Consider the following 21929-nt stretch of genomic DNA (forward strand, 5'->3'; position numbering starts at 1 on the left):
GGTAGAGAGAGAGAGAGAGAGACTCTTGTTGAGGACTCCCTTTCATAGGGTGGCTCTGAGTCACCTGTGACTCGATGGCACTTAACACCAACATATTCTCAGGATTTAGCAGAGGGTCTTTTTCCTCTTCCCTCCCACCAAGTAAGCTTATCCATTGTGATCATTTTAGGTAACATCAGTGAACTAATAATCTCAAGTTCATATAACCAGGCCAGAACTCCTCTCTCAGTCTATACTTATATATTTGACTCTCTTTGAGGACTTTAACTGCATGGCTGACAACCATTTTAAATTTAGCATGTTGAAAATAATGTGCAAAACTGAATCTTTCGCCAGTTTTCACAATCTCAAGAAATGTACCACCATTCATCTTTAAGGAAAAAAACCTGGAGTTACCCTTGCAATGTCCTCCTCCTTTGATTCCATTGTATGCACATTGTTGTTGTTGTTGTTAGGAGCTGTTGGGTGAAGTATGACTCATAACAATCCTATGAACAGCAGATCTGAACCCTGTTTTATCCTGTGCAATCTTCACACTTCCTGACACACATGAGCCCATTGCAGCAATCACCAAGTCAGTCTACTGGGCTGAGGGTCTTCCTCTCCTTCGCCGACCCTCCATCCTTCCTAACATCATGCCTTTCTCCAAGAAATAACCCCTCTAGCAACATTTCCAAAGTATGTGAGGAGAAGCCTCATCATTCTTTCCTCCAAAGAGCACTATGGCTGTACCCTCTCCAAGACATAGCTGTTTTTTCTCTTGGCATCCATGGGATGTTCAGTGTTCTTCTCCAGCATCACAGCTCGCAGGCGTCAATTCTTTCTCTGTCATCCTTATTCATTGTCCAGCTCTCAGATGCATAGCAAGTAATCAGAAAGACCATGGGGTCTGAATCAGATGGACCTTTGTCCTCAAACTGATATTACTCCTCAGTAATTTGGAGAGGTCCCTAACTGCAAATTTTCCCAGTGCAATGCATCTCCTTATTTCCTGACTGCTGGTACCAAGAATGTTAATTATGGATTCAAGCAAAGTAAAGTGGACAGTTTCAATTTCTTCTCTATCCAGCATGATGTTGCCTATTAATCCAGTGATAAGAATCTTTGGTGGGGTTAAGGTGGGGAGGTTTGGTTTCTTTCACATTGAGATGTAATCCATACCAAAGGCTACATTCCTTGATCTTCTGCAACAAGTGCAAGTCCTCATTTTCAACAAGCAAGGTTTTATAATCTGAATAACACAGGTTATTGATGAGTCTCCCACCAATCCTTATGCCACACTCCTCTTCATAGAATCCAGCTTCTCAGATAATCTGCTCAGCATGCCAATTGAATAGATATGCAGAGAGAATACAACCCTAATGCACTCCCTTCTCAATTTTACCATGCAGTGTTTCTGTGTTCTGTTCATCCAACAGCCTCCTGGGTCAGCTATAGGTTTTGCTTGAGCACAATGAAGTGCTCTGGGATTCCCATTCTTCTCAATGTTAACCACAACTTGTTATGATCCACACAGTCAAATGCCTTTGCATAGTCAATAAATGCACATATGTGCATTATGTATGTGCAATTAGTATGTACAAGACGTCTACCATCCAAATTATATCTCAAGTCAGTGCACATCTCTTTGTCTGCAGTCACCCTGGACCAAGCAAAACCAAATCCACTGTCACTGAATTGACTCCAGCTCATAGTGACACCATCGAAAGGCCCCGTAGTGTTGTCAAGGCTATAAACTTTTACAAAAACAGACTGCCTCATCCCTCTCCATTGGAGTAGTTGGTGGGTTTGAACCTTTAGTTCAGCCTTCAAATGCTTTAACAACAGGATTACAAAAGTGCCCTTCACCGTCCACCAAGTCACCATAATTTCTTGCCTGAAATACCAACTCTGATCTCTAAGTGATCTGTTTCCTCTTGCCTGTTTTAATCTCCATATAGTAATAGTCTTTCTTCTTAAAATATGAATTATAACATTCCACTACCTTGCTTTAAAAAAAATGCTGAAGCTAAACTTGAAATAAAATTCAAACTCCTTCTTCGGGGACATCAAGCCCCTACGTTATCTGGGTCCTCTCTTACCTCATCTTCGGCCGCATTGCCTCCATTTGTATTCAGTTCTAGCCAAGATTTTTGCTACGATTGAGCTGATACAAAGGTCCTCCCTGTTTACTTGGGAGAATTCTGTGCTCTTGGTGTTCCTAGAGCTGGTTTCTTCTCATCCTTCAAATCTCAGCCGACCGTAAACGTTCTCTCATAGACCTTTCTTGGCCAACATGACCAGAGCACCTCACCACCATCATTCACACACATGCATACCATGGTGGTCATCATCGTACCCCATTTGTTACCCTCATATCACTTTCATAGTGTCCTATCCATGTATTTGTTTACCTGTTTATTCTATTTCCCCCTTACTGTCTTATTATGCTGTACAATTAAAGAGAACAGAAGGCTTTTTTATAGCCACTCTGAACTTAGCTTCTGACATAATAATAAAGAGAAGATGGAAGGAAGAAATGGTAAATAGAAGGAAGGAAATAATTATGGAAAGTTCTGGAAACATGCTCTGACCACGTTGTATATATCTTCATTGCTTCTCACAAAAGTGTCACACATGCATTTGGCACTTAATCGGTATTCATGTCTTGAATAGAGACAGAGAACTTTTTTGCAAAGTTACGAAATAAAAAACTAGGAAAGACAAAATGCAGAAGAGAAAAGACACTGCTGGTCTTACTTGCAACCTAGGGTACCTTAAAGGAAGTCTTCAATATATATCTTTTTTAATTTTTTTTTAAAAGGCATTTTAAGAATAAAGCAAAGGGTCAGGTGAGATGAGAAAACATCACGCATTCCCAGAGTTTGGGATTGCTTAAAGCGGTCCAACAAATGGGATTTTGCTCCATTTCCTCTGAGGGTAATCCACCCTAGGCCAGGCATTTTTAAAGATTAAGTTTTGAAATAAAGCTTTGCACCTGGCAATGTAGTGAGGCACGAGAGCGTATCCCTTCTCGAGACTGTTTCAGTGTGAGAATTTTCGAATGAGATATGAACGCAAAGACAACAAACCCTGCAGGATAATAGTCTCTGAGGACCTTAATAACAGCCATTTTTAAAGGTGAGCAAGTCTGTGGTCTCCTCAAACCATAGCTGCTTCTTTAAGATACATCGCAATGCAGTGGACCTGAAAACACGCTTCTTATCTACCTCAAACAACCAGGCACCCAGCCAAGCACCAGTCGCAGATTAACTCTTGTTTCACTTGGGATGACAACTCTGTTGCTTTTAAAAGTATATGACCGTACAGAGAACAGAAACCAACTAACAAAAAAAAGAGTTACACCCTTTGTGGACCTGTACTCATTCCCTGAGTTGGGGTTTGAGTCCTTATAATTTAGATTCTTCTTTTTTCTTTCTTTCTTTTTTAATGGGTGCTTCTCAAAAAATCCTGGAGGAAGGATAATTTTGTTTGCTTAGTCTTCCTTTCCAATCAGTAACAGACTGATACGTTGCTAGTGCACACACATTCATAAAACAAGTTATGAAAAAGGGAATTTTTAAAAAGAAAATCTAAAATATGTTCAGAAGTTATTAAAATTAAGACCCATAAAAAATCTACAATATATAAGCCCATAATGTTGTTATTCTTTTTAGATTGCTGTGCATGTTTCAAAAGATTCACTGTCAATTTCTGACCTCATATTGGAGTGTGTGTGCTTATGTATGTATGTGTGCATGTATGTATATTCTAAAGCCTCAACTATTTAAAGGTCATAGCCAGTGGATCATTTTGGATAACTAAGTGTCCTCAGTAAAATTTCGAGTGTTGGATGCAAGTCAGATAAAGAGTTTCCATATATCAGGGGTTTGTCCCCCGTAAATATGGTTTACTGAGCACACACTTTCTTTTGCTGGCAAATTCTGGATTGCCATCATTGCTGTTATGTGCCATTGAGTCAACTACAACCCACAGCAACCCTATGAACAACAGATTTGAACCTTGCCCTATCTTGTACCATCCTCGAGGTCTCCAATACCTTTGAACCTATGGCTACAGTCACTGTGTCAGTCCATTTTTGTTGAGGGTCGTCTTCTCTCTCACTGACCCTCCACCTTTCTAAGCATGATGTCTTTTTTCCAAGGACTAGCTCCTCCTGACAACAAGCTCAAAGTTAAGTGACAGGAAGTTTCACCAGCCTTGCCTCTAAGGAGCAACACGGTTGCATTTCCTCCAAAACAGTCGTCCTCACTAGCATTATTATGCCGTGTTTTACAGCTAGGTGATGTCTTCAAGGGCTGTTAACACATATAAGAATGTTAGTGTGCTCAATTGTACATAGGATTTTTGAAGGCCTATTATATTTCGAAAATGCATGGCCAATCTTTCTTCCTAGTCTGTGTGAATTTGGGTGCTTAGCTTTCAGACAGACAAGGATTTTACCAAAAGGAGCAGGTGAAAGACACTTCCCCTTACAGAGATTACCAACACATTCAGCACTCCCCCCACATGTGTTCCTTGTTCCTTCATTTGACCTTCTCCTTTAGCATCCCTTATACTCCAGCCTACCCCATGCAGCACCTTCCCCTCCCGCCAGGCACCCAGTAAGTCACTTCTGAAAAAAAAAATGATAGCTCCTACCACTGTCCTCCTGTGACATCTTACTTTTCTCATATATGAACTTCCTAAGTGCCCAGCTAAAATGTGCTCCGTAAGTGTACTGAATTTGAGGCTGTATTTTCTTGCTTTTGAGAGGGGGGACTGCACATTCTTTTTCACTTGGGTTAATGTTTTCAATTATTTTGCTGTTCCTGCTTGTCATATTGACTCCATCTCTATTTCTGATATATTTGACAATGTCCATATTTATGTTGTTGTTATGTGCCGTCGAATCGCTTGCGACTCATAGCGACCCTATGTACAACAGCCCTAAACTCTGCTCTATCCTGTGCCAATCGCACTGTCTCTGACACACCTATCCCAATTACTCCTCCAGTCACTGAATCAATCCATCTCATAGAGGGTCTTCCCCTCCTGCGCTGTCCCTCCACCCTCCCAAGCATGATGTCCCTCTCCAAGGACCGGTCCCTCCTTACAACATGTCCAAAGTATGTCAGACGAAGCCTCAGAATCCTTGCCTCCAAGAAGCCGCCAGGTTTGACCCTTTCCAGGATGAACCTGTTTGTTTTCCTAGCAGTCCATGGTACTCTCAATACTCTTCTCCAGCTCAAAGGCGTCAATTATCCTTCTATCCTCCTTGATCATTGCCCAACTCTCTGATGCATAACAGGTGATTGCAAAGACCATGACCTGTATCAGACGCACCTTAGTCTCCAGAGAGACACCATTGCTCTTCTGTACTTTGGAGAGGTCCCTAACAGCAGACTTTCCCATCGCAATACGTCTTTTAATTTCCTGGCTACTGGTGCCAAGAGTGTTGACTGTGGAGCCAAGCAAACTAAAGCTATGAACAATCTCAGTCTCTTCACCATCCATCCTCATGCTGCCAATTGGTCCAGTAATGAGAATCTTTGTCTTCTTGACATTGAGCCTCAATCCATATAGGAGGTTGCAGTCCTTAACCCTCTGCAGCAAGCGCTTCAGGTCCTCCTCAGTTTCAGCAAGCAGGGTTGTGTCATCTGCATGACACAGATTGTTGATAGATCTTCCACCCACTTTCCTCCTCATAGAGTCCAGCCTCCTGGATAATCTGTTCTGCATACAGGTTGAAAAGGTATGGAGATAGGACACATCCCTGGCATATGTCCTTCCCAATTTTGAACCATGCACTGTTCCCTTGCTCTGTTCTGACGACTGCCTCCTGGTCCAAGTATAGGTTTCAGATTAGAACTATCAAGTGTTCTGGGATTCCCATTCTTCTCAGACTCAGCCACAGTTTGTTATGATCCACAAAGTCAAACGCCTTTGCATAGTCAATGAAACACAGATATACATTCCTCTGGTATTCCATATTTATAAGACCATAAAATTACTCTGAGTGCTGTAAATAATGCTATTTGACATTGTCTAATGGCAGAGCTAGCTTTGTTAAAATTCAGGCATCATTATTATTAATAGAAAAAGTGCCTCCATAAAGCTAAAAGTCAAAGGGACTGGGATATAGATTATGGGTTAAGATCACAGTCTCTGGAGCAAGATCTGCTCAGTTTGAAATCTGGGTGCATCTGTTATTAGCTTTGTGACCTTGAGCATTTGACGTAACCTCTCTGTAATGTCATCCTCTTATCTGTAAAATTAATATAGGAATACTGCCTTCCCTGGAGAGCTGTTGAAATGATTGAATGCAGACACGAGGCCTTAGACGGTATCTTGTACATTGTAAGTTTTACATGTGTTGCTCCTACTGTTACTTTCTTTTGTTGTGTAACATTGTGGTTGTTGTTATGTGCCGTCGAGTCGCTTGTGACTCATAGCGACCCTATGTACAACAGCCCTAAACTCTGCTCTGTCCTGTGCCAATCGCACTGTTTCCGACACACTCATCCCTAGTGCCCCAGTCACTGAATCAATCCACCTCATAGAGGGCCTTCCTCTCCTGCGCTGTCCCTCCACCCTCCCAAGCATGATGTCCCTCTCCAAGGACCGGTCTCTCCTCACAACATGTCCAAAGTATGTTAGACGGAGCCTCAGAATCCTTGCCTCCAAGGAGCCACCCGGTTTAACCCTTTCCAGGACAAATCTGTTCGTTTTCCTAGCAGTCCATGGTATTCTCAATACTCTTCTCCAGCACCGCAGCTCAAAGGCATCAATTCTCCTTGTGCGCATCAGTTACTCATATGATATCACTAGCATTGAAATAACAAAACTCAGTTCAAAACTCATTGCTATCAAGTTGGAACTGATTAATAGTTGAACCTCAAGCAGGTTTTTGGAGGCTGTAAATCCAATTGGAGGAGATTACCCCTTCTGCTCCTGGGGGTGTGATTGGTGGGTTAGAACCACCGAAGAAGTGCTCCCTTTGTGTTAGCAATGCAACACCCTACAGACTAGACCACCGAAGCTCCTAAGCGCACAAATAAGAGGACAATTTGATAGGTCATGCGGTAAACATAGTGACACATGGTTTCTGATTATGTCAAAAGCAAAATAAAACAACAAAATTTCACTTTGGTTCATACTGGTCACCCTGTGGAAGCCATGCCTAGATTTCAGTACTAACCTCTTATTTTTCTGTGGTCCAAGTCTAAGGTGTATAAGCTTAAAGAAAGGCCATATGGTAATAAACTACTGTCTCCATACCTTTTCAATCTGTATGCACAACACGTCATTCAGGAGGCTGGGCTTTATGAGGAAGAATGTGGCATTAGGACTAGAGGAAAACTCATCAATAACCTGTGTTATGCAAAGGACAAAACCTTGCTTGCTGAAACTGAAGAGGATCTGAAGCTCTTGGTGCAGACATTCAAGGACTTCAATCTTCAATATGGATTGTGTCTCAACATCAGGAAGACAAAGATTCTCACCAACTGGCCAATTGGCAGCACCATGATGGATGGAGAAGAGATTGAGTTTGTTAACAGTTACTGCTTGCTGGGCTCCACAATCAAAACTTTGGCATGAGCAGTCAGGAAATCAAAAGACAAATTGCATTAGGTAAATCTGCTGTCAGGGTCCTCTCCAGAGTACTGAGAAGTAATGATATCAGTCTAGAGACTAAGGTGTGCCTGATCCAGGCCATGGTCTTCACAATTACTTGGTATATATCAGAGAGCTGGACAATGATTAAGGAGATAAAGAAGAATTGATGCCTTTGAGTTGTGGTGCTGGAGAAGAGTCTTCAACACACCATGGACTACCAAGAAAACAAATAGGTCTGTATTGGAGAGGGTGAAACCAAGTTTTTCTTTGGAGGCTAGGATTTTGAAGCTCTTTCACACATACTTTGGGCATGTGGCCAAAAGGGACCAATCCTTGGAGAAGGCCATCATGCTCGGAAGTGTAGGACAGTGCTGGAGAAGAAAACTTCAGATGAGATGGGTTAATACAGTAACTGGGGCAATGTTTGTAGGTATGTTGGAGTCAGTGAGACTAGCACAGGACAGGTTATGTTTCATAGCTGCTGTACAATAGGTTTGCTATGAATCATAGGCAACTCAATGGCATATAACAACAACAACAACAATTAATTCTAACTCTTGACAACTGCATATGTGCCAAAATGATAATTCTTTTCTGTCTGTCCTATGAATTTCTTCTTCTTGCCTATGATTCATTATGCCTGTTTTTATTGAAAAGTCTTCACTATTGATACAATCCTCTTAAAGAGAGCCCTGTATTACTCATTGATACTCTAATTCTGGGCAGCCTACAGGAGTCCTATAATTTGGCTAATTTTCTACCAGCTTGCCATCTCTAAGGGACATGGTCACACGCTGTCTATGCCGATAAGTTCATGTTTATGCAATTATTTTGGCAGGCTGAGAGTTTACATGTCAGAAAGACATTATAAAAATTGTATTACAGTATTGAGAAGCCAAAACAAAGGGGAAAGACCCTGAAGTAAAAGAGCCAAACAGAAGACTTCAAAGGGCAGCTTGAGAAAACAAAGTATTATAACGAAATGCGGAATAGCAATGAAAATAGAAAAAAGCTGGAGTCAGAGAATGAAAAATAGGAAGAACTCACTCAGCATTTCTCAAACTGAAAGGACTGAAAATCAAAATCAAGCCTTGAGCTACAATACTGAAATATGCTATGGACAAGATCGTGATTGTTGTAGGAAACACCAAAAGAAGATAAAAGGAATGACTACACACAACCATTGTATCAGAAAAAGTTTGTCAATACTAGAAAATTCCAGGAAGTACTGTATGAACAAAAGGCAACAGCCATAAAGAGATTCAAGCTTCATTGAATGTATTGGCAAAAATAAGGCTCCATGACTTGACACTATATCAATTGACATGTTTCAACTAAAAGATGCAGATCTGGATGTGCTCACTAGTCTATGCCAGGAAATTTGGGGGACAGCTGCTTTGCTGACTGAGTGGAGTAGATTCATATTTATTCCTGTTTCCCAAGACAGGTGACCCAACAACATGTGGAAATAATAGAATGAGAGCAAAATATTGCTGAAAATCATTTAAAGATGGCTAGAACAGTACACTAACAGGAAACTGCCAGAAAGTCAATCAGTGTTTAGAAGACACCATGGCACCCAGGATATCATTGCTGATGTCAGATGGATGCTGGCTGAAAAAGAATAAAGACTACCAGAAGAATGTCTTTTTATGCTTTATTGACTATGCAAAGGCATTTATTTGACTGTGTGCATCATAACAAATTATTGCTAACATTGAGAAGGTTGGGAATCCCAGAGGACTTAATCGTGCTCATATGAAATCTATACTTGGACCAGGAAGCAGTCTTCACAACAGAGCAAGGAATCATTGCATGGTTTAAAATAAAGAAGGGTGTGTGCCAGCATGTATCATTTCTCTGTACCTATTTAATTTGTAGGCTGACCAAGTAATTTGTATAGCTTGACTCTTTGAAGAAGTAGCATCAGGATTAGAGGAAAAATCTCTGTAATCTGTGTTATTATGCAAATGACACAGCCTTGCTTGCTGAAAGTGAGGAGAACTTGAAATACTTGTTACAAAAAAATCAAGGACAACAGCCTTCAATAGAGATCTCAGCATCACAAAGACAAACATCCTCACCACTTGGCCAATAGTGAACATAATGATAGATAAAGAATTGTAGTTGTCAGTGATTGTTCACCTTGCTTGAATTAACAGCCAACATCCTTGTTACCAGCAGATCAGGACACATATTGCATTGAACAAATCTCCTGTTAGGAATCTTTCCAAAATGCTGAAGAGTACTGATATTATTTTTAAGACTAGCATGTGTCTGATTCAGTCCATGACCTTTTCAATCACTTGTGATGCATCTGAGGGCTGGCAATGAATAAGGATGATAGAAGAGGAATTGATGCCTTTCAATTGTGATGTTGGAAAAGAATACTGAATATCCCATGGACTGTCAGAAGATCAAACAGATAGGTCTTGGGGAAAGTACAGCCAAAATACTCCTTGGAGGCATATATGGTGAAGTTTCATTGCACATATATATGCTAGGAGAAGGTCTTCATTGGAAGGGGACATCATGTTTGGAAAGGTGAAGCATCAGCAAAAGAAAGGAAGACCCTCAACAAGTTGGATAGACACAATGACTGAAGCAGTGGGCTCAGATGTGTCAGAGTTGGTGAGGATGACACAGGCTAGGATGGAGTTCAGGTCTATTGTTGGTAGGGTCACTAAGAGATTTAATCCTTGAGATGGATGGATGGATGGATAGATGGATGGAAGGAAAGATAGATGATAGATAGATAGATAGATAGATAGATAGATAGATAGATAGATGGATAATCTATATTGTTGTTGTTGTTGTTATGTGCCGTCGAGTCATTTTCGACTCATAGCGACCCTATGCACAACAGCCCTAAACCCTGCTCTATCCTGAGCCAACCGCACCGCCTCTGACACACCCATCCCGATTACCCCAGTCACCAAATCAATCCATCTCATAGAGGGTCTTCCCCTCCTGCGCTGTCCCTCCACCCTCCCAAGCATGATGTCCCTCTCCAAGGACCCGTCCCTCCTGGCAACATGTCCAAAGTATGTCAGACGAAGCCCCAGAATCCTTGCCTCCAAGGAGTAGCTTGGTTTAATCCTCTCCAAGATGAATCTGTTTGTTTTCCTGGCAGTCCATGGTACATTCAGTACCCTTCTCCAGCACCACAGCTCAAAGGCATCCACTCTCCTTCTGTCCTCCTTAGTCATTGTCCAACTCTCTGATGCATAACAAGCGATTGCAAATACCATGGCCTGTATCAGGCGCACCTTAATCTCCAGAGAGACACTGTTGCTCCTGAGTACTTTAGAGAGGTCCCTAGCAGCAGACTTTCCCATCGCGATACGCTTTTTTATTTCCTGGCTGCTGGTGCCAAGAGTGTTGACTGTGGAGCCGAGCAAACTGAAGCTGTGAACACTCTCAATCTCTTCGTCATCCATCCTGACGCTGCCAATTGGTCCAGTGGTGAGAATCTTTGTCTTCTTGACATTGAGCCTCAATCCATACTGAAGGCTGCAGTCCTTGACCCTTCGCAGCAAGTGCATGAGGTCCTCCTCAGTTTCAGCAAGCAGGGTTGTGTCATCTGCATAACGCAGATTGTTAATAGATCTTCCACCAATCCTGATGCCACAGTTCTCCTCATAGAGCCCAGCCTCTCGGATAATCTGCTCTGCATACATGTTGAAAAGGTATGGAGACAGGATGCATCCCTGGTGTACACCCTTCCCAATTTTGAACCATGCAGTGTTACCCTGCTCTGTTCTGACTACTGCCTCTTGGTCCAAGTATAGGTTTCGCATTAGCACAATTAAATGTTGTGGGATTCCCATTCTTCACAGAGTCAGCCACAGTTTGTTATGATCCACACAGTCAAATGCCTTTGCATAGTCAATGAAACACAGATAGACATTCTTCTGGTATTCCCTGCTTTCAGCCAAGATCCATCTAACATCAGCAACGATATCCCTAGTACCACGACCCCTTCTAAACCCAGCCTGGACTTCCGGCAGTTCTCTGCTGATGTGCTGTTCTAATCATTTTTGGATAATCTTCAGTAGAATCGTGCTTGCATGTGAAATCAATGACACTGTTCTGTAGTTTCCACACTCAGTTGGGTCACCTTTCTTTGGAATGGGAACAAATATAGATCTCTTCCAGTCAGTTGGCCAAGTGGTTGACATCTGGAGAATCTATATTACACTACATAAAAACAACTTCGTTGTATCATCACTCAGTTTGACGGGGCACCAAACAATAACAACAGTTCACATCCCTTGGCCCATTTCTAACTCTTCCTAGAGAGGAGGCTTTGTACAAGTCAGTTTAAATGTCTCTGAGCCTCCCGTAAGAAGGCTGTCAGGAAGCTTGACCCAGGCCAATGGCGGACAAATAACACTCTCTGGGTTTTCTGAGTGGTTGGTTCAGGCTGGGCAGCATCAGTCTTATAAGACATACTGTGAGATATGCACAATTATTGTACACATTTCACAGATGGAAACATTGAGACCCATAATTTGTCCAAATTCTTACTGAGCTAGAGCAGGCATTCATAAAGCCAGGTGTGTCATTCCAAACCTATAGTATTTTCACTGCTCCTTATTTTTTAATAAAATTTAAATAATTAAAAAAAGAATCATTTCCTTATTTCAACCAGCATGGGAAAAAACATCCCTTAAATATTTTAAGTAGTATATATTGAGGCATAAGGACATGAACAATATAATTTATTTAGCTTTAAACTAGAATTAGAAGAAAATTATAATTAATTATAATTTATTATTTTCATGAAATAATTATATTTTTGGCAGAACATTTTTTAATTTTTAGTAATTATTTTCAAGATTATCATTAATACACTTGAGCAATGCATATCAAAAATAAATATAAGTGTATTTTTTAAAAATACAAAAAAAATGTCTCTGAGCCACAGTGGTCTCATCTGTACAGCAGAGTGACTATGGTGTGCTTCCTGTGGCCCTGGTGAATAATAGCTAAAGTGGTAAATACACAAGTGCTTTGTACACGTGATCACCTTACTAAACACATCATTTGTTGTTTTTAACCACCACCATAGCCTAGATAAGGGCTGCTCGGTTAAGAGTTGTTCTCTTTCTGCCTAACACTAAGACATTACTTCACCTAACTGTGCCTTTCTAAAGGAAAATTTTTTTATCCTAGTGTCTCTGAGGGTTGGCAGGGATTTTATGTGATTATTCAGTTGGCAATGTAAATGACTTAAAAGCACACACTAGATTTTAGGAAAATGAAAAATAAAAGTGTCTCTTGGATTTTTTCATCTTTCCCATGGTACCAAGACTGGACACATAATCAGGGTTCAATAAATACTTGTTTATCAATTTTATATTCATTTCCTTTTGGATGGTACAACAAAAGTTGTGGATATGCAGTGTAATATACATATCAAGGATGAAAAATTAGCAAGTTAATGAGTCAACATCCTGTTTAACTTGGAAAGACCTTTCATTGACTCAACAAAGAAAACATTGATGTATTCCTGATATACTTATCCTTATGGTACTATTGATTGAGCCAGGTCTCTATTAAATATGCAACATATACAAATTCAAATACACTACCAGTTATATAAATATTATTGTATAAATTTTATTAAATTGAACAACTAAAAGTTTGACTTTAATCCCTTAAGCATATACTCCTGGGTGAAATTGTAAGTAATGTACAAATCGAATGCGCAAAAGAAATTAAAAAAAAAAGGAAAACTAAGCAAATTAATGAAAAGTAAGAGAGTGATCTGGATCCATTGATCTGGTTGCTCTTTCTAAAAAAAAAAATAAAATAATTACTGTCAAGTCAGTACTGAGTCATAGAAGGCCCTCCTGTGGATTTTCTGAGGCTGTAACTGCACAGGAGAAGACTGCCCTTCTTTCTCCCATAAAGTCACTGGTGCATTAGAAGTCCCAGAGAGACACGACTCCCTATGGACTAAACCACCAGAGCCAGTACTACATATGTTGTTGTTAAGTGCCATCGAGTCTTAGGCGACTCATAGTGACCCTATGAACAAAAGACCTGAACACTTGTATAACTTCCTTAATTTCTCCAGGTTCATAGGGTTTCCGGAGGCAAGCTATTTTGGAAGTGGATGCCACTCCTGCTTCCAAGCTTGTTTTAATCAGGGAGCTCCACCAAACACTGTAAACCATGGGTAACCATTCTCACATCTGACACATCACCCACCTTTGGCTTGGTAGCATCTCTTCCTGTCCATTAGGCCAACTGAGCATGTTGTTGTTGTTGTTATATGCTATCGAGTCGCTTAAAACTCATAGCGACCCTATGTACAAGAGCCCTAAACACCGTTCTATCCTGTGCCAACCTCACCGACCCAAACACACTCAGTCCTACCCCTCCACTCACAGAATCGATCCATCTCATTGACGGTCTTCCTCTCCTACGCCATCCCTCCATTCTCCCAAACATGATGTCCCTCTCCAAGGACCAGTCCCTCCTTGCAACATGCCCAAAGTATGTCAGACGAAGCTTCAGAATCCTTGACTCCAAGGAGCATTCTGGCTTCACCCTCTCTCTCCAGGACAAACCTGTTTGTTCTCCAGCAGTCCATGGTATATTCAACACTCTTCTCCAGCACCACAGCTCAGAGGCATCAATTCTCTTTCTGTCATCCCGATTTACTATCCAACTCTCCGATGCATAACACATAATTGCAAAGACTATAGCCTGGACCAGGCACACCTTAATCTCCAGCCTGACGTCATTGCTCTTCAGTACTCTTGGGAGGTCCCTCACAGCTGACTTTCCCAATGCAATTCGTCTCCTGATTTCCTGGCTGCTGTTACCAAGAGTGTTGGCTGTGGAACCAAGTAAATGAAAACTGTTAACCATTTCAATCTCTTCACCATCCATACTGATGCTGCCAATTGGCCCAGTGGTGAGAACCTTTGTTTTCTTGATGTTGAGCTTCAATCCATATTGAAGACTGCAGTACTTGACCTTCTGCAGCAAGTGCTTCAGGTCCTCCTCAGTTTCAGTGAGCAGGGTTGTGTCATCTGCATAACGCAGGTTGTTGATGACTCTTCCACCAATCCTGATGCCGCTTTCCTCCTCGTATAGCCCAGTGTCTCGGATGATCTGTTCTGCCTACAGATTGAAAAGGTATAGAGACAAAATGCATCCCTGATGGACCCCCTTCTTGATTTTGAACCATGCAGTGTCTCCTGGCTCTGTTCAGACGACTGCCTCTTGGTCCAAGTATAGGTTTCGCATTAGCACAGTCAAATGTTCTGGGATTCCCACTATTCTCAGAGTCAGCCACAGCTTGTTGTGATCCACACAGTCAAAAGCCTTTGCATAGTCAATGAAGCACAGATAGACATTCTTCTGGTATTCTCTGCTTTCTGCCAAGATCCATCTAACATTGGCTATAATATCCCTAGTACCACGACCTCTTCTAAATCCAGCCTGCACATCTGGCAGTTCTCTGTTGACATATTGTTCCAAAAACCCACATGTGTTATTAGCTCATTATCCATCTACTTCCCTTGTGCAGTATTGAAATCTCTACAGCTGGGAGGTTGTCCTTTACTGCTGTGGTAGTTAAGTGAGGTTGTGTCAACAAGCACGCCTAGCAACCCTATGAACCACAGGTCTGAACCTTGCCTGCTACTGCACAATCCTCAGGCTCTCAGCCATGCTGGAGCCCGTGGTTACACTGCTTCAGTCCATCTCCTGAGGAGGGTTAATCTTTTTTGCTGACCCTGTACCTTTCTGAACAACATGTCTTTTCTGAGAACTGACCCCGTCCTGTCTCAAAATACGAGACAAGATCCCACCATCTTTGTGTCTAAAGGACACCCTGGTTGCACTTCCTCAAAGACAGATTTCTTTTTTCTTTTGGCAGTCCATGGGATGTTCAGTGCTCTTCACCAACACAACTCAAAGGCACTGATTTCTCTATGGGTGCTATTTAGTCCTGTATTATTCCAGTACGTGAACTCATTTTTCTCTTTGGCTGAAGAAGTGGCATGTTGGGTACCCCACCCCCCACCCCCGTTGTTAGTTACAAACATTGCCTGGATGTCTGTCTGCGCAGGCTCTACAGGAAGCCCAGTATTAGTGTTCTGCCATATGTGATAATTTCAAACCAGGCTGTATCCTTGGTGAACCAGCCTGGGTTTGATGGGCTGGAAAGAGAAGCTACTCAATATGAGTTCATGTTTCCCTCCTTTCCACTTCAGATATATATGTATCTCTCCATATTCCCTCTCCTGTCTTCCAGTCAAAGAGGATAGGACAAAATTCTTCTTTAGGGTCCATTACTGGTACTTTGGCTGCCAGAAATCATGACAGGAAGCATTAATTGGCCGTCTACCTCACTTCTGCAACGACGAAACCCCAGGCGGCTACGAGTGTTTGACTGAAAAAATAAGTCAGTTTTTCAGAGTCTCTACCATGTTTTATCTACCATGTTTTCTCTTCCACTTTCCCCTTAACTTTAGAAGAGTCATTTAATTCGATTTTGAAGGGGAGAAAAGGAAAAAAACACCCACCCCACCCTAACTTTTCTCGTTACACAGATCAATCCAATTGTTCAGCGCTTCAGAATGAATTTTTAAACTTGTTGAACAGAAGCATACAAATTTCCAAGAGCAAGTCAGATAATGTACAAAGCCTCCATTCATTGTGTAGGCAGAAAGGAATGCTGGTACCCGGCAGCTCTCTAAGGAATGTTCCTTTGGCTTTGACTGTTCTGCTGGGAACAAGGAGGGAAACACATATATAAAATGAATTTATAATGTCTCTGGCTTATAATGGCAAAATGATAAGAAAAGTTGGCTGTTTAATATAAACTGTCAGTTGCATTTTCCAGGCCTCCTCTCTCTGCAGTCCCTCCCACATCCACAAGCCTGGCTACCGTTTAGCGACGAGCACAAAGTCGCTGTTTATTATTATTGACTGGTGAGGCCTGTGGCCCGAAATTCATTCTGTCAACAGAATGTAAGCAAAGTTGGCATTTTAAAGCAGGGCGCTTTCGGTCGCTGGGTCTCCTCGGGATTGCTATGCAACAGGATCAGTGCTGTAGTCCCCGGCTCAGGCTGAAAATGTTACACAGGAAGACATACCATGTAAAGGTCAGCTGCTTCTCCTATGATAATTTTCTTGGTGTCTATGTATATACAAATGAGATTGAATGCATAACTCTTAGCAAGGTCCTGTGGACTTTGCACCTGCCAAATCTAAAATTACATTGGTTCTTTTAACTGGGAGGCTGTACTATTAAATGTATGCTGCTGTGATACCCAGGAGAACTTAATGTGTGTATTGTCAAGAAGAGTCTCTGCTCTTCTAGAATCTCATTGCTGTGCTGATGCTGTGCCATTTACTTATTTATTTATTTGTTCTCTATTAGCCTCTCCATGCTCTTCTGATCAGAGGCAACTCCCCAGGAAATATGTGCATAGAAAATGCAACTTGACCTGCAGTGCAGTGAAATGATTGGCATGGAGATAGGCTTTATCGAGGTCTATTTTTTTCCCCCCTCCGTGTCAGTTTCCTAAAATAGTGTTTCATTCCCGTGGAATAGAAACTACACTTTCTGAAATTTGCCGTTTAAGAAATAATACATGACTAGGTAGTTAATTCTATGGATGCACAATTTGATGGGTGGAGGGAGGGGCTGATAAAAGAAATGGGAGCGGTCCTGTGTGAAAAACCATGTGTATGAACTTAGTAAGTAAGCCAGGATAAAATAAAATTTTTATTTAAATAAAATAAAACCATGAAAAAAGCACAATTCCAAGGGAAAAAAAATTAAATTACTAGTGAAAGAAAGGGGCAGGAGAATGCATTACTGTCAAATTTGTAATGACAAAGAGAACACCTGTTATACCTCATTATATGGCTTATTCCTTTGAGATGTATTTGCTGGGTAGCAGCGTGATGGAAATGGCCTTTGAACTAGTCCATTCCATTGTTCAGTTCTCCCAATTCACCTTGCTAACAGGTCGCTTTTGTTTGGTATTCACGCACGTTTTTCATGTCTTGACTCCTCTAGGACCTCCAAGGGGAAATCGAAGCTCACACAGATATCTACCATAACCTGGATGAAAATGGACAAAAAATCCTGAGATCCCTTGAAGGGTCAGATGATGCAGTCATGCTCCAACGACGTCTGGACACCATGAACTTCAAGTGGAGCGAGCTGCGGAAAAAGTCTCTCAACATCAGGTAAGCAAAGATCAGGAGCAAAACAGGCAGAAATGAGTGAAAATGGCAATCTTCTTCGTGCCCAAGTAGCTAATGTCTCCTCTGTTTATGCAAATCACCCAATTTCAGAATGATTCATTTTATTTTGAATAAATGAATCATTCATTTTCCTAGTATGGGGATGATACTTGAGGGCTCAGATTAGATTAAAATGGTGATGTTTGATAACCACAGGAGAGATGCATATTAAGCCATTAGAATGAATGTAAATGAGGAACACAGTATACTAATTTCATCGCGTTCTCTCTTGGCTTATCACAGTTATACAGGAAGTGATCATATTAATGTATATTTATTGTGGAATTCTTTCTTTGGCATCCCTCTAAATGAATAACAGAGGACATGTTTTAAATACTAATAACACCTTGTAATTACCAAATTAGAGGAGACCTCCATAATTCCTGCAATTCAGGAGAAGGAAGGAGAGATGGCCTGTCATTTACTCCCTCTGAGATTTTGTTTCAATACACCCTATGGAGCCCAAGCCATTACCTGCTCTATTCTCATCTACTCTGTATGTAAGCCCCTTCTGTGGTTCAACTTTCTTTGGAGGAGTTAGCGTACACATCTCTGCCTCCTTGTGAGGAAGACCGAATGATGTTCTTGCTATATTCATTTTGTGGTAGAGTTCCGTGGTGGCCCAGCAAAGCAGAGCTAGTAATTGGAATGTCCAGTGTTATATAAATTACCTAGGAAGTATCAAGAAGTATGAGTCAACTTCCATGTTTTCAATCAGTGGGGGAAAGTTCCTTCTATTTATGAAAACATACTGTGCTTTTTCCTTATGTAGAAGACAAATGAACTTAATAGAGGCTATGAGGGAATGAACTGAAAACGAGGAATAATAACTTTTAGGTGGTAAAATTACAGAAAATCTATTTTTGTTTCTAAACTGCCCCACTGCTACTGCACAGAACACACTTATTTCCGTAAAGCAGAATGAATTAACTGAACTTGTTTTAATTTAAAAAGCTTATTATCCAAGTCTGCACTTAATGTAAACTAACAGTAATGATAATAGCTAACCCTTTGCACACCTATATACTGTTCTGTGTTATAAGCTCTTAATATTTATTAACTCAGTTGTGGTGCTGAAGAGTCTTGAACATATCATGGACCGCCAGGAGAACAAATAGGTCTGTCTTGGAGAGGGTGAAACTAAGTTTCTCCTTGGAGGCTAGGATTTTGAAGCACTGTCTCACGTACTTAGGGCACATGGCCAGGAGAGACTGTTCCTTAGAGAAGGACATCATGCTTGGAAGGGTGGAAGGGAAAGCACAGGAGAAGAAGACCCCAGATGAGATGGATTGACACTGTAACTGGGGTGATGGGATTAGGCATGTGAGAGTCAGTGAAACTGGCTCAGGAAAGGACAAGCTTCAGAGCTCCTGTACATATAGGGTTGTTACAAGTCACACATGACTCAACGGCACATAACAACAATAATATTTTCTGCAATTCAAAGAGGTGTAGCCTATCAGAATCTCTTTTTTACTTCTAAACAAACTGTCAAGCTGGAGACTAAGGTGCACCTGATCTGGGCTATAGTCTTCACAGTTATGTGCAACGTATCAGAGAGTTGGACAATGAATAGGGTTGATGGAAAGAGGATTGATGCCTTTGAGCTGTGGTGCTGGAGAAGAGTGTTGAATATACCATGGACTGCTAGGAGAACAGACAGGTTTGTCCTGGAGAGGGTGAAGCCAGAGTGTTCCCTGGAGTCAAGGATTCTGAAGCTTCGTCTGACATACTTTGGACATGTTGCAAGGAGGGACTGGTCCTTGGAGAGGGACATATTTGCCAGAGTGGAGGGGTGGCGAAGGAGAGGAAGACCTTTGGTGAGATGGATCGATTCTGTGACTAGAGCGGTGGGAATAAGTGCGTTTGAGATAGCTAGGTTGGCGCAGGATAAAACAGCATTTAGAGCTCTTGTACGTAGGGTTGCTGTAACTTGCAAGCGACTCAGTGGCACATAACAACAACAACACAGCAAACAAACTGAGTCACAGAGAGGGTTAGTTATCTTGCTCAAGATCACACAGAATATAAGATCTCTGATCCAGGGAGTCTAGGTCCAGAGTTGGAACATATAAGCAGCATTTTACACAAAACGTATAAAAGAAGGAAGAAAAGAACATCGGTGACCTTTAACAAAAGTCTGTCATAAGTCAAAAGATGCAATAGAGAAGTACGTTTCTAGGAGTAGAAAAGAAATTTTAAAACTTTCTAATTTCCCCTTGCTCCCCATCCCCAGGCATGCCCTCAGGTTCCAAGACACTCATTTTACCACTCTGTTTTGTCCGTGGATTTCATATCACTGTTTAGGCGATGGGGTGGGGGCAGCACTGGGCAAAGGCATTTTCAAAGTTCGAGAAGTATCCATTAGCTTTCTGCAGCTTGAGCTCTGAGATAGGTCAGTGTGTGACCAAGATAGGTCAGTGACGACAAAGGCCATTTTCACACCATCTCTCATCTTAAAAAAAAGGAATTAAATGTGTGAGATGGAAAAGATACTGGTAGGTAAAATAAAGAAAAGAAGGCTATTCTGTTGCTTTGTTTTGTTTTTTATCAGAGAGAGGGAGATGTTTGAGCCCTCCAAGACAGAAACATCACTCTCCTTCATGTGAATTTGATGAAATAAAAGGACAATTGAAAGTGGCAAACAGCATGTCAGCCAAAATATAGACTCTTCATTCTCAGCATTTTCCCATAGGCCGGCAAGTGAAGTTTAATTCTTGCTGTCATTAATCAAGTAGAAAACAGCTTAGCTTATTCGAGATGCGGCAACTTCTAGAATGTAAATGTCCAGATCGATGGTTACGGCCTTTAAAGAATTCTTTCTAATAATACAGGATGTGTCCTAATCACTTGGTTATGGGGGGGGGGAAGAAGTAATTCTTTGCCTCAAAGAAAATTCGTTTATTTCCTGACACTTGGTTGAAATAAGGGTATCAGCCAATCCATCGTGAATGGCAGGGTTTAGCTGTGAGAAGCAGTCGAGGAAGCAATCTGGGGTGATTAAGAAGTAGGTTAGGTAAAATCTAGAACAACAACCCAAGGTGCTTAGGTACTTGCATTGTAAATCTAGTCAGTGCCTCAGCTGGAGTTATTTCATAGTGAAAAGTTGCCACAATTAACAAATAACTCCCGAGATACCTGAAAATAAAGCAACCCTGTGTTCCTCCAAGTTCTATTATCTTAAAGTGAAAAATTACGCTTGGTTCACTGCTTTATGAAGGATTCTGAGACCCACTTTTATAGTTTAAAAAATACCCAAACATTGGTACTTAATTTCACAGAGGTGTCCATTTTTAATGCTAAGCAATTTATGCTTGAGCCTAAATGATGCTAAATGTTCTCTGTGTAAATGTTCTCTGTGTATTTCATTGGCTCTTAAGAGGCATGTGCTTCCCCATACATGTCTATATCATGTTCGTTTCTCTCAATGTATTTTCCTTCTGCCTTATCCAGTTAAAATTCTTTTCTAATTCTTCATCAAGCCTTATTGATGGTTTTCTCCTTCGTTTTTTAAAATATAACTGTTTTCAGATTTATAAGGATACTTAGACACAATTTTTATCACATTCCCATTTTGTTCAGAACTTCAAACGTGTTGATGCCCATATATTCACCCATTCAGTAACTGATTTGTTCATTCAACTCATAGTTATTCAGTACCTGCTATATATTCTCCAGGGAGCTCTGGTGACCTAGTGGGTAAGGAGTTGCACTGCCTACCCAAAGATGGATAGTTCGTATCTCCCATATGATGAGCTGTCTCTCAGGTGATTTAAAAAAAAACCCTCATCATTTAAAAATTATCTTCTTAAAAAAGATCAGGTTTTTTAAAAAAGTATTTATGTAAATTAGTTCCATTTGCAAATTTTGTTCATGCACATTGTGGGATTATTTTTCTGACTTTTATTTTTATTAATGTCAGTGAACATTTACAGAGATTTTGGATTTCCATTCATTCATTGTTGCACTTTTGCCCTTTTCTCCTTGCACACCCCACCCCTACCCCCAATTCGCTCTTCTTTAAAAGCAAAAGAAAAATTCCTTCA

The 21929-nt window shown here is 41.1% G+C and overlaps 1 protein-coding gene across 3 annotated transcripts in view; it reads left to right on the top strand.

Moving 5' to 3' along the window:
* The window catches only part of DMD (dystrophin), a 1058866-nt gene that overhangs the window by 517116 nt on the left and 519821 nt on the right, over window positions 1-21929 (top strand). For all 3 annotated transcript variants that reach the window (XM_006881772.1, XM_006881771.1, XM_006881773.1), the window contains one exon: window positions 17654-17826. In XM_006881772.1, the coding sequence (XP_006881834.1) occupies window positions 17654-17826 (173 nt within the window). The remainder of the gene's footprint in view (window positions 1-17653; window positions 17827-21929) is intronic.

This window comes from Elephantulus edwardii, unplaced genomic scaffold, assembly GCF_000299155.1.
Source record: "Elephantulus edwardii isolate Elephantulus edwardi_28Jun2011 unplaced genomic scaffold, EleEdw1.0 scaffold00016, whole genome shotgun sequence".
Lineage (NCBI taxonomy): Eukaryota > Metazoa > Chordata > Mammalia > Macroscelidea > Macroscelididae > Elephantulus > Elephantulus edwardii.